The sequence below is a fragment of the Ictidomys tridecemlineatus genome, chromosome 3, assembly GCF_052094955.1.
Source record: "Ictidomys tridecemlineatus isolate mIctTri1 chromosome 3, mIctTri1.hap1, whole genome shotgun sequence".
Taxonomy (NCBI): domain Eukaryota; kingdom Metazoa; phylum Chordata; class Mammalia; order Rodentia; family Sciuridae; genus Ictidomys; species Ictidomys tridecemlineatus.
Genome location: NC_135479.1, coordinates 56,471,518 through 56,488,126, shown reverse-complemented (window position 1 = coordinate 56,488,126; position 16,609 = coordinate 56,471,518). Strand labels below are relative to the sequence as shown.

At 38.5% G+C, this 16,609-nt stretch overlaps 1 protein-coding gene across 8 annotated transcripts in view; it reads right to left on the bottom strand.

Moving 5' to 3' along the window:
- Arhgap44 (Rho GTPase activating protein 44) overlaps positions 1 to 16,609 on the bottom strand; it is a 168,015-nt gene that overhangs the window by 79,964 nt on the left and 71,442 nt on the right. For all 8 annotated transcript variants that reach the window (XM_005332889.4, XM_021731410.3, XM_005332890.5 and 5 more), the window contains exons 2-3: positions 2,555 to 2,594; positions 1,405 to 1,509 (exon numbers count right to left, since the gene is read on the bottom strand). In XM_005332889.4, coding sequence (XP_005332946.1) covers positions 1,405 to 1,509; positions 2,555 to 2,594 — 145 coding nt within the window. The remainder of the gene's footprint in view (positions 1 to 1,404; positions 1,510 to 2,554; positions 2,595 to 16,609) is intronic.

Genomic DNA, 16,609 nt, shown 5'->3' with positions numbered 1-16,609 from the left:
TTAAAATCTGTACAGTGAAATCCCTGATCTCCGCATGCTTAGGCACCTCCTTCCACTGCAAACCTCTTCCAAGTCAACTAAATAGATCTCCAGTTTGCAGACTCAACTGCACACACGTGGCTGCAAGCTTCAGGACCTGCCAACAACTGCCAAAGGTCCCCTTGCTAAGAATTCTGTGTTTAGACTTGTATCCCATCCCCCCTCCCCCAAAAAAACTCATTATGTACACGCAAATATTGAAATATCTGAAATCCAGGCTGAGCACGGTGGCACATGCCTGTAATCCCATCGGTTCTGGAGGCCGAGGCAGGAGGATCAAAAGTTCGAAGCCAGCCTCAGCAACATAACAAGGTCTCTAAATAAAATACAAAAAAGGGCTAGATATGTGCTCAGTGGTTGAGCATCCCTGGATTTACTCCCCAGTACCAAAAAGAAAAAAAAAAAATCTGAACTCCAAAATATTTTGGATGAAGCATTTTGGATTAGGGATGATCATCTGTATTATTAAGAAAGAAGAAACTAAGGCGAGAAAAAAGAAATGACTGATAAAGTTAACAGAACAGTGTTTGTACTTCAACAGGAGACAGGAAAAAGCATAGGGTGCTTTACACAACTGTCAATAGAGGTGAGATTGACATCAGCTCAGGGATTCAAGGAGACCACAGCAAGCAGAAGTCAACAATAACTTCAGGTCAAAAAAATAAATAAATCCAACAGACGCAAAACATGGAGGAGATTGTACACTCAAGGCAGGAGAAAAGGTCCTCCTGGCTTGCAAAATCTCTCCTAATAAAACCGAGTGAATGTCTAAGAATATCTTTTCAGTGGAAGCGAGGGAGTCAGGGTCAAGAGGGAAGTGAGACTGTAAAGATGGTTTACAGCAAGGACTGTGAAATAGAACATCACACAACGCCTGTTATTACCGATGTAGGTTATAAACAAAGACGTTAGAGTAGCTTTATTTGGCAGACTCTCTTTATTGTCTCATTACAGTGAAAACCGTTCCCAAGGGCCTTTATAGGTCACTTGTAACCTCTGAAACCATGGTATAATTTTTCTTATGCAATCATAAGATACTACTGAAGCTAATGGACTCTAGGAATGAGCTGACTCAGGGGAAAGATGTCCACCATTGAGGATAAAGTTTCCCTGCAGGTGGGATTTTAAGCATGCCAGTGTCATTCTCCTGGTGGTCCTACCCTGGGGGAGGATGAGAGGGACTTCACCTTGCATGAGGAAAGAGCAATACTTTAACCCAGGGCTAAGGATCTAGAAACTGTGGGAAAGGTCCTCACTCTACAGAAACAAGAAGCTAGGTGTGCTTGGCTGATTCACAGACACACATAGGGCTTCACTAACAGCCACAAGAAATGAGGCCCCAGGAGGGCAGCAGAAGGTACTTACAGAGCGCTTGTCGGCCTCAGCCCCCTGCTGGCCCTGCAGACAGGCCGTGAGTTTCTTGTGTGTGCTGTGGGACACTTGCTTCACCAGCTCCAGGCGCTTCTCCACCTGCAGACAGAACAGCGGGAGGTGTCACGGGTGCAGGCAAAGTCTGGAGAAGTGGGGATGTCAGTCTGGGCAGTCACCATTCATGTTTTCACAGAGACAAGGACTTCTAGGAAGGCAACACCCAGTGTCAGAGAGCTGGGGTGGGGGGTACAGTTACAGACTCTGGGGCTCTCCTGCTAACAGAGACTCTAAACTCTCCTTGAGGACCCCACCTAAAGCAGCACCGCTGTCCCTGGGTCTGCAGGCGATGTGTTCCAGGAACGCCCATGGATACAAAATCTACAGATGCTCATGCCCCTTGTATCAAGTGGCATGTAACCTACACCCATCCTCCTATATATTCTTTAAATCATCTCTAGGTTACTTTAAAAACCTAATCGATATAAAGCTCATACAAATAATAGTTATACTGTATTGACTGGGGAATAATGACAAGAAAAAAAGTTCTATATGTGTTCAGTACTGACTGACAAAATTTCTCAATGTAATTCAATTTATTTATTTACATATGAACATATACTATATGTGTGTGTGTGTGTGTGTGTGTGTGTATATATATATATATATATATATATATATATTTGCTTGTTCATTTTATTTATCTATCTATCTATTCATTCATTCATTCCCCTCCAGTGCTGAGAATTAAACCCAGGACTTGCACATGAAAGAAAAAGCACTCTGCCACTGAGCTATGCCCCCAGACCCGTTTTCCAATATTTTGGACCCATAGTTGTTTGAATCTATCGATGTGGACTTGCACACACTTAAGGCAGGAGAAAAAGTCCTCCTAGCTCACAAATATCTTGTAATAAAACCAGTGGATGTCTAAGAATATCTAGAATCTCTTTTCAGTGGAAGTGAGGGAGTTGGAGTCAACTGTATTCAAAATGTCAAACACTGTCATGTAAGACAAAAGGTGGTATCTCCAGTTTGTAGGAGGAGCAGAGAGGGCAGTGGAAGAAGAAAGCGCAGGCAATGGCTGAGTCCTAGAAGGGAAAGCATCTCTGGTGTCCCTGAGCCACGTGGTCAGTGATAACCTTACCTGAAGAAGGTCTTCACTCAGAACTTCAGTCTTTTCTGCCCTAAAGAGAAAAATCAAGAAATATATCAGTAAGATTAAATTTTCATCAATTAAAGAAAAAAAAACATACAATCTTACAATTACTCGCCACTCTCTTCTCTTACAGCAACCCTAGAGAAACAGAGATATTATAGCAGAAACTCCTAACAAAAGTGTACAGAGGCAATTCTAGGAACCTTAAATAACCAGCACACTAGCAAACAGGCATACAAGACACTCTCAAGTTCCTGGCTCCACATGGGACCTGGATTAAGGACAAAAAACATACTTCTTTTGTTCCTGTACACATTTTTGGTTTTTTGGTTCTCATTTTTCACTAGCAGAATGAAACAGGTTTCCACAATCATATACTTCGGCCTCCCCCAGATAAGCAAAAAAAAGTAGCAGAAATCTGAGAAGAGATCAGTAAACAACAAGCATGGAGCTCTGATAACAAAGGCAAAAGCCACCACCAAGGTCTGACCACCAGGTGTGAGGTCCCCCTGTCCATAGATGATATGAATATGCAAAATGCCAAGAAACCCATAAAAAAAATTTCCTAGAAGAAATGGAATCAGCAAGATTTCATGACACAAGATATACATGCAAAAATTAACTGAATATCTACATATTAGTAAAAATCATTTAAAGTTGTTAAAACAGCATTGACCAGTTCAGGAGGCTGAGGCAGGAGAATTGTGAGTTCAAAGCCAGACTCAGCAACTTAGTGAAGCCCTAAGCAACTTGGCAAGACCCTGTCTCAAAATTTAAAAATAAGTATATAAAAAGGGCTGGGGATGAGGCTCAGGGGTTGAGCACCCCTGGGTTCAATCCCTGGTGCCATATCATAGCCACACACACACACACACACACCTCAAAAAAAGCTCTGGCAATTGCTTACAAAAAAATACACCACACCGCTCAGGTATGGATCCATCAAAACGCATACAGAACCTGCAGGCTGAAAATCACAAACTCATGTGAAAGAAATCACAGAAGATCTAAATAAATGCAGAGACATACCAGGTCTGCGGGCTAGAAAACTCAGCACAGGAAAGATACCAATTTTCCCCCCATATGACCACAGATTAAACACAACGCCAACCGGAGTTAACAAGGTCTGCTACAGAGACAGACAACCAACTCAAAAATTGATACTAAAGTACAAAGGAAGCAAAAGAACTGGAACTATTTCTAGAAAGAAAAATAAAGCTGTAGGACTTTCATGATCTAATTTTTAAAACTACTGAAAAATTAAATAATCAAAAGAGTATGGTGTAGGAGCTCAGGTCGTAGCTCAGTGGTAGAGCGCTCACCTAGCACATGAGGTGCTGGGTATGATCCTCAGCACCACAAAAATATAAATAAATAAAATAAAGGTGTTGTGTCCACTTCAACTTTACATATAATATATATATATGTAATATATATATATATTACATATATATATATATTTTTCAGAGTATGGTGTTGGCAAAAGGACAGAAACTTAAATCAATAGAAAAGAACGAAGAATTTAGAAACAGACCTAGACAAGGAAGACCAAGGCAAAGACGGCTCTAATAGAAGTAGCAGCTAAGGAAATGCAATGGAACATAGTAATACACAAAAATATGAACTCCAGTCCAGTCTTCATATTGTATAACAATTAATTCACAAATAGAGTAAGGGCTTCAATAAAAAATTTAAAATTATAAAACTTTTTTTAAGAAAACATGGGGAAAAATATCTTTGACCCTGATTGAGGCACTCAATTCTTAACTATACCATCAAAATCATGAGTCATAAAAGAAAAAAACTCACATATTAAGGCTTCCTTAAAAAGAAGAACTTTTGCTGCATGAAAGATATGGTTAAAGATGAACCAATGACCCACAAAAAGACGGAAAATACTTGTGCAGCAGAAATCTGAAAAAAAAAATTGTATCTATATGAAGAGCTCTTAAAGTCAATAATAAGAAAAAACTCATTAAAATGGTAAAAAAATAAAATAAAATAAAAAAGAACAGAAACTTTAAAAAGGAAAATATTCTGATGGCAAAGAGCATAAGATGAGAAGCTTACAGTCCATTAGGAGAACATCAATCAATACCAAAATTAGATACGAGTGTCAAAAAGGCCACACACACACACACACACACACACACACACACACACACACACACCCTCTCTATAACAGCAAGCACAACTGACAGCTGGGGGTTGAGCTGTGCAAACTGGTATGGCCACTGTGGAAGCAGTGTGGCAGTTTCTTAATGCCTTGAAAAAAAAAACATATATATAAACATATATATATATATATATATATATATATATATATATATATATATTTTCACTTGCTGTGTGACCAGAAAAGCTATTAGGGAGCAATCAAGATTTCATGTTTAAAAAATCCACATGCTCCAAAACACTTGTGAATGCTTGTACAACTCGACTTGCAATACTGACAGTCTGTAGGCAAGCCACCTGTGCCCCAACAGGACAGCAAGTTGACACACTACACAAAAGTATAAGCTCTGGGTGCAGCAGGGACACCATTCTGCAAAACCTAGGAACAGAATAGGGAGAAGTGCAGGGACAAGCAGCCACACCACCGAAGTGCTCAGTGTACAAGAGACCTTTCCAAGAAGCCACACACATTATGACCCCATCAGTATGCCATGCTGGAAAAGCCAAGCCACAGGTAAGGAAAAGGGAGCAGCAGGTGGCATGGATTGGGGGTGGGGGGCAGGGCAGGGTTTGACTACAACCCAGAGGAACTAGAGAATCATCCTGTATTCTGTTCGTGGCAGTGTTACGCAGATCTATATACATGTTGAAACTCAAAGAAGTCTATCAAAAGAGCAGATCTTACTTTATGTCAATTTTTTTAAATTTTTAAATGACATTTAATAAGATAAAAATAAAATGGGCAATACAGTAATTATTTATCATCATATACACCAATTGAAATTTTTTGTTTTATTTATTTATTTATATATGACAGCGGAATGCATTACAACTCTTATTACACATATAGAGCACAATTTTTCATAGCTCCGGTTATATACACAGTATATTCACACCAATTCATGTCTGTACTTTGGATAATCATGATTCCTCCCATGCTCCCTCTCCCTACCCTACTATGAATCAGCTCCTTATTATCAAAAAGAACATTCAGCATTTGTTTTTTGGGGATTGGCTAACTTCACTTAGCATTGATGTGGCTGTGTCCCTGTAGTATGCTGTTTTTAAGTCCTTTGGGTATAGACGGAGGAGAGGGATAGCTGGGTCAAACGGTGGTTCCATTCCCAATTTTCCAAGAAATTTCCATACTGCTTTCCATATTGGCTGCACCAATTTCCAATCCCACCAGCAGTGTATGAGTGTGCCTTTTCCCTCACATCCTCACCAACACTTACTGTTGTTTGTATGCATAATAGCTGCCATTCTGACAGGAGCAAGATGAAATCTTAGAGTGGTTTTGATTTGCATTTCTCTAATTGCATTACTTTATGTCAATTTTAAAAGTAAAAAAAAATCTTTTAAAGATAGAACTGAGATATTAGACAACAATGTCATGCAAATCCAGGAGGGAAAGTGCTTGGGGTTAAATATTCTAAGCTCCTAGTGTCTGTTCTTTAGAGAAGCTAAAATAACAACTTTGATTTTGTGAAGCTAAAACGTGATCAACATTCAAAGATAACTACTGCAAGGACAGAAATCGAGTCATATCTGTCAAACTGACAGATGAAATCATGAAAAACTTAACAATTGAAGCAAAAGAAAAAACAGTGGTGGGCAAAGCAACATAGAGAGGGCACAAAGTAAAATGTAGACACAAGTTTAAATGTGATGACAAAATACACATGGTCTAAATATCCCAGTTAGAAACTAGAGATGGACAGCTTAGAAAAAAAGTCTTGCTCTATGCTAATAATAAAGGCTGTAACAAAGACAAAGACTCAATAAGTATGAAGGGAAAAGAGAAGAATAGATACATCAAACTATTTCTAACAGAAATAGACTTTTGAGGAGAAATAGCAAGTTATTTATTTTCTTTGGTCTGTTTTTCCCTTTCCTCTACTTGCACTGCTGGGGATGGAACCCAGGGCCTCACCCACAGAGTTGTACCCTCCACCTCCTTATCAAACTCTTAAAAAGAACATAAGAAGACAGAAAAAAAAAAAGTGCCATGCATGCTAAGACTTGACACCAAAACTACAAAAGGACAATGTAAAAAAAATTAAAAATCAGTCACATATATTAATAACACAAGGATACAAAACTTCCAGACAAAATAAATTAGCACATTTTGAACAAATTAGATTAATTGCTAGAATGCAAGAGTGGTTAATTTTAGAAGTCCGCAAGTGTAATTCATCACACTGCCAAATGACAAAAAACAAGACTTTCTTGAAGATACAATTTAATAAAATTCAAAGCATGTTCATAAAAAATTACAAAAAAGGAAAATCCATAACTTGATTTTTTTAAAAAAATGCCTAGAAATCTTATTTCTTATTTATTTATTTCTTTATTTTTATTTGTTTTAATTAGTTACACATGATAGGACAATGATCTTGATATATCATACATTTGAATCAGGTGGGGTATAATTTCTCATTTTTCTGAGTGTACAGGTTGCAGAATCACATTGGTTAGAAATCTTAATGAAAACAGTCTCTTTAAATCAAGAATAAAATAAGAATTCCTATTATCATGGTCTCTCCAGTTCAATAAACAACTGAAATAAAAGATTTTAAAATGAAAAGGAAAAAAAAACTAAAACAACATCATATGAAGATTACGTTCACCCACAAAGTAAACTCAAAGTAATTTACAGAAATTATTATAAAGTTTAGAAAGGTTGATTAGATGTAAGATTAGAATAACAAAATTAATATAGTCAGTAAATACTCAGAAAACCAAATTTTAAAAATAATTTAATAAGTCAAAATCAGAAGGTTAAGGGTCCTAATGTTTTCTGTCCTCTGTGGAAGCTAGAGAGTTAAAAAGGAAAACAAAGGTTGGGGTGGATCTCCTAAAAAGAGAGAAGAGTAGGGAAGTGCTGGGGAGTGACATTGGCTAAATTACATTGTTACATTGTGTGCATGTACAAACATGTGACAACAAATCCCATCACTAGGTCCAACTATATTGCACAAAATAAAAAATGTGGAAAAAAACTAATTTAACACAGCAAAGAAATTAGAATAAATTTAACAAAACATGGGCAGTATTCCTATGGAAGAAAAATTTTAAAGTTAGTAAAAGATACTAATACAGGCAAATAAACAGAGAAAAACACTGCATTTGTGAATGAGAATAATTAATGTTGTCACGATGTCCATTCATATTAATAAGATGTCAATCAAAAAATTTTAATACGAATTAAAAATAATAATTTAACAAGCTAAGCCTAAAATTTATATGAAAATGCAAAAGAGAGCTTAAGAAAAATCAAGATCATCCTTGAGAATAAGAAGTTGGGGAATCTTCAATATCAGATACCAAAACTTGTAAAAGTCACAGTAGTGAAAAAATTAATTATGTCAATGTTCACAATGATCAGTGGAACAAAGAACATCCAGGAACAGAGCCATTGAGAGGCAGGACACCACAGACAGCAGGGTGTCACCTACAATCAGGAACATCCACTGATAAGGATAGAGAAAAATGTTATTTAATAAGCAGTATGGGGCCAATTCTTTATGGAGGCAGGAGGAGAAATAGGGTTTCTATTCGACATCATGTATAAATGTCAAGTCCTAATAAATTAAAACTCTAAACATAAAAGGCAAGACATTAAAACTTCTAGGAAAAAAATATTAAATATCTTATATATTGACCATGAAATTACACTTTTGAAAATAAAGACTATTCTAAAAGACTAACATATGTTCACATTAAAATTAATTTCTGTTACAATGGCTTCTTAAAAACAGTAAAAAGAAGCCAGATACTGGAAAAAGATTCATGCAAAAAAAAAAAAAATCACCATCAAAGAATTAATATTCAGACTGTGTCAAGAATTCCTTCTAGTCAAGAAGAAAAAGATCACGTCTATGGGAAAATAGACTAAAGACTAGCACTTTTTTAAGAGAAGAAATTGTAATGGTTAATAGATATACGAAAACTTGGTCCAACTTTGCTAGTGATCAGGAATATGCAAATTAAAACCACAAAGAAATACCATTTTACACATATCATTTTGGCAAAAAAAAAAAAAAAAAAATTGCGACATCTGACAGTCTTAAAGGATAAGGACATGCAGGGCCTGGAACTAAGGATTGTTAACAAAGGCATCGTAGAAACAATGTGTCAACTCTAGTCCAGTTAACACCGAAACTGGGTATCCAAATGAAATGCCTTTTAAAAGAACAAGCCTCCTTCTTTCTATGTTTGATACACACTAATATTTTCTACTGAGGTCATGAAATTGAAAATTCACTGTCACAATGGGTTGGGATCTGCATTCAAAAAAAATAGCCATCGAGAAAATAAAGAAGTTGGAATGTATTTATGTAGTGACATGTCATACAGGAAAGAGAGAGAGAGAGAGAGAGAGAGAGAATGAATAAAATTTACCCAAAACAACGTGGGTGAAATCCTAGAAGTACAATATTGAATAGAAAATTTTCCTTAAATAAAACTATTTTCATAAAGCTCAAAACCAAACACCAATAAACAACATATTGTAAAGGGATAAATAGATATGTAGCAAAATAAAAAGAAAGCAAGAAAAGAATAGGAATCAGCAAGCTAATAGTGATGCATGCATACCCTGTTGACCGCTGCATGATTCAGTATAGCCAAACTACAGAACCTGCCTGGGTGTCCATCAACAGGTGAATGGACAGAGAAATGCAGTATGTATACACCGTGGAGTTTCATTCAATCAAAGAGAAGAATTAAATCATGTCATTTGCAGAAAAATGGATGGAACTTCAGAGGACCAATAGGCAAACTAAGCCAAACTCAGACAAAGATCATAACGCTGTCTCTCATAGGTGGAAGCTAGAGAAAGAGGTGGGGTTGGGAAAGGGCTTATGAAACCTACTGGAGACCAACATGTAGAGGAAGAGAACCAGGGGAGGACAGAGGAGGGGAAAAAATGAAATTGTCCCAATTACATTGTTGAGCTGTGCACGTGTACAAGTACATAACAATAAATCCCGCCATAATACATAACTACGATGCACCAACTAAAATTTTTTTAAAAAGAAAGCAAGAGAATTATAAATACCAAATTTTAAATATTATCTCCAGGAAAGGGAAGGAGACTGGATTGGGGAAACGTATATTGGTGGCATCAACACAATCACCTGCATTTTGGTCTGAACTCATGTAGCAGGTTCATGGCTTTTTTTCATACTATGTTTCATAACAAATGCAAAAATATGTCATCTGTGCAACAAATAGAAGATATTTTAAAAATTAACAAAAACCAAGGACTAGGTACTTAGGCATAAACTTTGCACGAATGATGTTCATGGAAATCAAAAGCAAACACACACAAAAAAAACCCCATGTTCATCAGATTCTTCCACCTACAGTCCCATTAAAATAGTAAAGGCTCTGAAAAGTTCTACAATGAATAGTTTCACCCACAAGCACACATACACATATGAACTTGTAACACTTGCTTTAAAGTTTTTACTACTTTTTGCTTAAAAATAAGTTACTATGGGGCGCTGTGGTGCATGCCTGTCATCCCAGCGGTTCAGGAGGCTAAGGCAGGAGGATCACAAGTTCAAGGCCAGCCTCAGCAAAAGCAAGGCACTAAGCAACTCACTGAGACCCTGTCACTCAATAAAATACAAAATAGGGCTGGGGATGTGGCTCAGTGATCGGGTGCCCTGAGTTCAATCTCTGGTACACCCCAGAAATAAAATAAAATAAAAATAAATAAGTTCCCAGTTTTAGGGCATCTTGTTAGTTAGCTACAGCAACTACACATCAATTACATATAAATTAAAATCATCAATAAAAAGATAATGTAACTATATAGTATCCAGCCCTCTCCTTTGAAGATCCCCCAAAGATCTTGTATTGGAGACAAATTCTGCTTGAGTTTGATCCTAAAAATGGGAAGGGGTTGTAAGCTGATCTGAAGATCACAGAGATTTAAGAAAATTCGAGAACATGTTTTACTGACAAAAAAGATTCGTTATGGTAGAGCTGGAAAAAGCAAAAGGAGGTCCACTCTCCAACACTCCCTGCTTCCCGGCTCCTGAAGCACCTCAGCCGGAAGCCCTGGACCTGGGGAAGCTGATCTTCAAGGAAGGGAGGCAGCCCCAGGAGGGAGGCTATTTTTAAGAAGGCTGGTATTTTAAGCCTCGTCTTTGTAAATCAAAGAACATCGTTCATCATCAGGACAAGGAGCACTCAAGGACCATTTTCAAGAGCTGAGTCACTCCGCAGGATGACAGCACTGTGGAGTTGACATCGGGGGGGACAAGTCATGACTTTTTAAATTTTTTACTCAACTGACTAAAAGCAAACGGGAGCCCTGGCAAACTGATCTAAAAAAAAAAAAAATGGTGTCCTGTTCTACTTACAGTGCTTCAGGAGAACAATCAACACCACCCACAGAAAACCTTGACTGTCACCGGTGTTGTGCATCAGACTGTTAGGTCACAGTGGCATTTCCCAAAATGTGTTCCATGAAAATAAAAAAAAATTAAAAAAAAGACCCATAAGACGCTCAGGAGGAAAAGTCTCCATGGGCAAATGAGTCAGCAAAACTGTGAATACTGTACTCTCCATGAAAGGAGTCCTGCGAAAAGATTAAAGGCTCTGAGAAGTTCTGCGATGAACAAAATGGTTTAATTTTAGCTCATCAGTTATTCGCTTATCTTTAAAAACAGGAAAACATATTTCAAGTGACATCCTTAATAAGCACGGTCTCACCGAACAACAGGCTCTGTCCAGGCTGCTGGAATGTGAAGTTGAAGAAAAGGAATGGCCACGGTCCATCTTTACTCTGGAAATCTTCCCTGACATGCAACCTCGGTTTTCAGGCCTCAGCACGAAAGGACATTTACTAGGCCTACGGGCCGAGGAACGGGGTCTTCGCTGTCATCAGAGAAACCACTGAATGAAGCAGAGAAGCTGCTTCTTCATAAAGCACAAACTGCCTTCTACACAAACCATTTCAGACACACCTGTTGTCCGTCTGCAACACTGATGAAATTTTAGGTGAGTCTTTTTAGTACCTATGGTCCCGTTTCTATTTGCACCATCTCAAGGGAGGCACCACAGAGCGTGGCCCTGGACCACCACAGAGCCTTGCTCCCAGCTCCCCATCTCCACCTCCTCTTCGTCACTCATGACACCTCTAGACATTCCTCCTAAGAGGCCCTCCATGCACGGCCACAGCCTTTCGTCTTGCTCTGTAAGGTCTTTGCAAGCCCTATATCATTACTGCGCAATGCACCCAGGCTGTGTTACCATCAGGGATGGACAGTGGGACACTCGGACTTGCAAGTGACCGTCGTGAAGAAGCTTCTACTCATGGTTCTTCAAAGCCAGCGGCAATGGCACACCAAGCAGGCCACCCGAGGAAGCACCGCACTGAGCAGGAGCCAGAGAGACCGAGGGATATTCTGGTTTAGATATGAGGTGTCCTCCAAAACTCACGTGTGAGACAATGCAAGAAGGGTTAGAGGTGAAATGAGTGGTTTGTGAGAGTCTTCACCCAATCGGTGAACTGGGGAAACGTATATTGGTGGCATCAACACAATTATCTGTGTTTTGGTCTAAACTCGTGTAGCAGGTTCGTGGCTTTTTTTCATACTATGTTTCGTTAAAAAAAAAATGCAAAAATATGTCATCTGTGCAAATAGAAGATATGATAAAAATTAACAAAAATAGAAGATATGACAAAAAATTAACAAAAAACAAGGACTAGGTACTTAGGCATAAACTTTGCACGAATGATGTTCATGAAAATCAAAAGCAAACGCACAAAAAAACCATGTTCATCAGATTCTTCCACCTGCAGTCCCTGCTGATAGGGATGAACTGAGGGGAAACTGCGGGCTGGTAGGGTGTGGCTGGAGGAGGAGGATCACTAGGGTCATGCCTTTGGGGTACATATTGGGTAAAATGAGCTTAGTCTCTGCTTCCTGATGTGATGTCTTCAGCCGCTTCCCTTCACCACACACTCTACGACCATGATGTTCTGCCTCACCTCAAACCCTGAGGAATGGAGCCTGCTGTCTACGGACAGAGACCTGTGAAGCCATGAGCCCCCAGATAAACTTGTCCTCCTCTAAAATTGCTCTTGCCAAGTCTTTTAGTTTCACAACAGCAAAACAACGGACTAGAATAAGGCGAGAGTATGAGCAACCTACAGGTTGAGGTTCCCGTAGGAAGGAATGAGAAAGGTGGTAAGCAAGTGAACTGGCTTATGGTTCAGGAGTCCTAAAAATTCTGTCAGGCCCTGGTTGTCCAGTGCCTGGCCCTGGAATGATTTAAGGCCTGGAGGGCAGGAGTCTGATAAAAAGAGCTGGGTCTGGTCTGGATCATCTAGTTTGCATATCAACGTAGGTTTGCAGGCAAGTGACTTTAAAGGGTGGAAGGCCCATGTTGTCACAGTTTCCTTTGAAAACAGGAATACACACGTGACCTGGTCCTAGGCCATGAGACAAAAGCAAGAACTGTGCCATAGGGTCATCTGTGAAAGCTCTGTCTTCCTGGTAAGGAATGACTAGGACAACAGCTGCCAGGCTCTTTATCTTCTTCCTGTTTTGAATGCAGACATGGTGGTAGGAGCATCAGCAACCACCTTGGAAACATGAAGGATTGGCAGAGTAAACTACAGAGATGTTCAGACCTGACTTTAGAGAGCTACTGCACCAACTCCAATCACCACTTATGCCTGGGCTTGTTCTACAGAGACAATCATTCCGAAGCTGCTGGGAGGGGGGTTTCTATCACTACAGCTCGACACAGTCCTAGCTGAAAACACTGATGATAGACAATCACATTTTAAGGTAAACCTTATTCTGAGTAAAGGTACAATTATTCGACGTTCTTGGAATTTCCAACAGTTCCTCCAGTCTTAAAATCATTAGAACAATGATTGGCTTTTTCCTAAAATTTCTCAAATGATATTAAGCTGTACAGGAGTGAGACTGGAGGAGAGGTTTGGGAGTGTCACTGAGAGAGGTTTTCTGAAGGAGATGGGCAGGGCAGACCTTGGAGGCTGGGAAGATCTACCAGGCAGAGACCTGGGGGAAGGGCTGAAATAGTAGAGAATCTCTCAAAAGCAATCCCTTAGCAGCGACAAAAAAGCTATTTAAAAAGAGAATTAAGTTAAGGACAGGAAGACTATGTCTTGGAAGTAAGGGGACAGGAGAGGGGAAAACGAGTGGCAGAGTTATTCTAGTGTTGGGACAAATCTGTTTTGAAAACAATGTTGCAACAGAACTAATTTGGGCCCAGAGAATGTTTAGGTTAACAAAACAAACAAACCAAAAATCCCTACTGGTTTCTAGACAAAGGTACCCATAAGACAAAAATAGAATCCTGTGAAAAAGGTAGAATCAGAAAAAAAAATACTTCAGGAAGGAAATTATATTAGAAGTTCCAGGAAATGGAGGAAGATGGGGAAAACAGAATGAGAAAGTATGAAAGAGAAAGAGAGAGAGAAAAATAATAATAATTTTCACAGAGCTGACAAAATACACAAGTCCTCTGACAAAATGCACTGGGCTGTCAGGCCACAGTGAAAAGTAAGGAAGAGAACCTGAAAGGCCTTCAGAGACAAGGAAGTTATCAAACTGCAACTATCAGATCAAAAGCAGAATTTATTGGCAGTAATCGATGCTGGAATATAACAAAGTAATACCAAAATCCTGAAGGAAAATTCACCTGATCTAAAAATTTTTAATATGTTAATGTATAGAGACAAAACAAAATCATGTTTAGATGATGTCCTTTTCTGAGAAAGTTCCTCAAGGATGTACTCCAGAAAAAAAAAAAAAAGATAAAAATACACTCCCTTAAGAAATGCTATATGGTATATATGTGTATATATGCTACTTATGTGTATTAAGAACTGTAATGCAAAAAAAGTACATGTATAATGGCATAATATGGCGTGAACATACTTTATACAGAGTTACAAAAAACTGTGCTCTCTATGTTTAATAATGAGTGTAATGCATTCCACTATTGTCATGTATTTAAAAAATAAATAAATAAATAAGAAATGTTAGAACTAACCCAGGTGCAGCACAAAGAAATCTCAGGATGTTAGACCTACAGGAAGCTTAGAAAGCAGTAAATCCAAATTAGAATTCAGCAGACTCCAAGATGAACAAAGCTGTAAAAATACCAGATGGGATGAGTAAACTGGAAGATAGGAAGACATATAATTTTTGTGATAGGAAAAACAAAACAGTCCAGGCAAAAAAAAAAAAAAAAAAAAATGCCCAAGAAAGTTAGGATTCATACAGGGATCAAAGTAATGTGTGATTGAATAATTTACAGAATGCAAGAAAACAGAAGCCATCTGGCCTTGGTAGGAGGTAAGTTCTCCTTTAGGTAGAACAAGTATCCTGACAGAGAAGGAAATGGAATCAACATGTCACTTAGGTCCCCCATGAGCAGTCTGCAAGTAGCCACAGTAGAGCTTTTGGACAAAGCAATGAGGACCTTATCGTGATTCCAGGAGGGAATGAATATAAATTTTACAGACCTTCAAAATGTAAAAAAAAAAAAATATATATATATATATATATATATATATATATATATAAAGAACAAAGGAAGAAGAGAAAGGGGGAGGAAGGAAAAGAAAGAGGGAGAGAAAACAAAACAAACAGCTGAACAAAAGCAAAAGGTGGAAAAGGAAGAGGGGAAGGAAGGGGTAGAAGAGCCCCAGTCCTCAGCACTCACTAAAGCCAGTCCAGGGAAACACCACTATTTTGGCAAATGCAGAGAGATTTAAATAGAAGGGAAATGATAATGCAGCAATTTAAGAGATGGGTAATGGAAAGACTGAGGATCATATCATGGAATTAAAACCTTATCTCACCAGAAGGAAGTAACCCAGTGTGCTACAAATGTGTGTGTGTGTGTGTGCATGTGCGCGTGCGTGCACATGCAATAGTAGAAGAATACTATTTTGAGATGTGGAGATTAACAAGCAGAACAACTAAAAACAGAAGCCATTAAAGCAGCGGTGTGGTCCAAGGAGCAGGACTGGGAGACGGATCCGGTCGGGATGGCTAATTCGCTTTTATTACAAACTCTTCTTTACTACTTGATTTTTCAAAAACCACATGCGACTTTTGTTTTTTAAAGGACGATCTCCAAAACTCTGTAAGTATGTAAAGTAAGTATGCCCATTCACTGCTCTGCAAGTACTATTTGGAACATGAGGGCAACTCGACAATATATATATATTAAAAGAGAGGTAGAGAGTAGAAGGTAGAAGGTAATAAGTCATTTAATTCGAAGAATTCACTTTCAACAAATAATTAAGGATGGAGAAAAATATCATTAGAACTGCTCTATATTTGTGTGTATATTTGTATGAAGGTCTATATTTGTATGTCATCTTTTGTCTCCATCCTTTTATAGAATGGATATAGATCTATCCATAGATAAGTCTGTCCATGGATATGAAAATATCCATACTGAGAAGGAGTGGGTGCAAAAGTCCATTTATTTAAAGACTCCAAAGGGAGTTATTTATGTAAATGGATTTTCATCTAAGTAACTAAAATGATGACCTTTATCTGACAGTTAAGCTACTACAGATCTATCAGGTGCTAATGGGCAGGCTCCCAGTCTACTCCTATGGACTGTAGACAGAGTAAAAGGAAAAGTTACAAATATATATATGCTGAGGAAAACCAAGTACAATGTATTGCCAAGGGAGCTGCCAGGGCCCTGGGGAAGGGGCATTATGGTCTCAACTCTCACCTGTGTAGAGTTTCAGCTGAACAAGGTAAAACAAAAAGGTTCTGCTGGGGAGTGAGCATAGCAATGGGAGTGTTGAACACCGCGGAAGCAGGCACCTCAAGATGGCTAGGA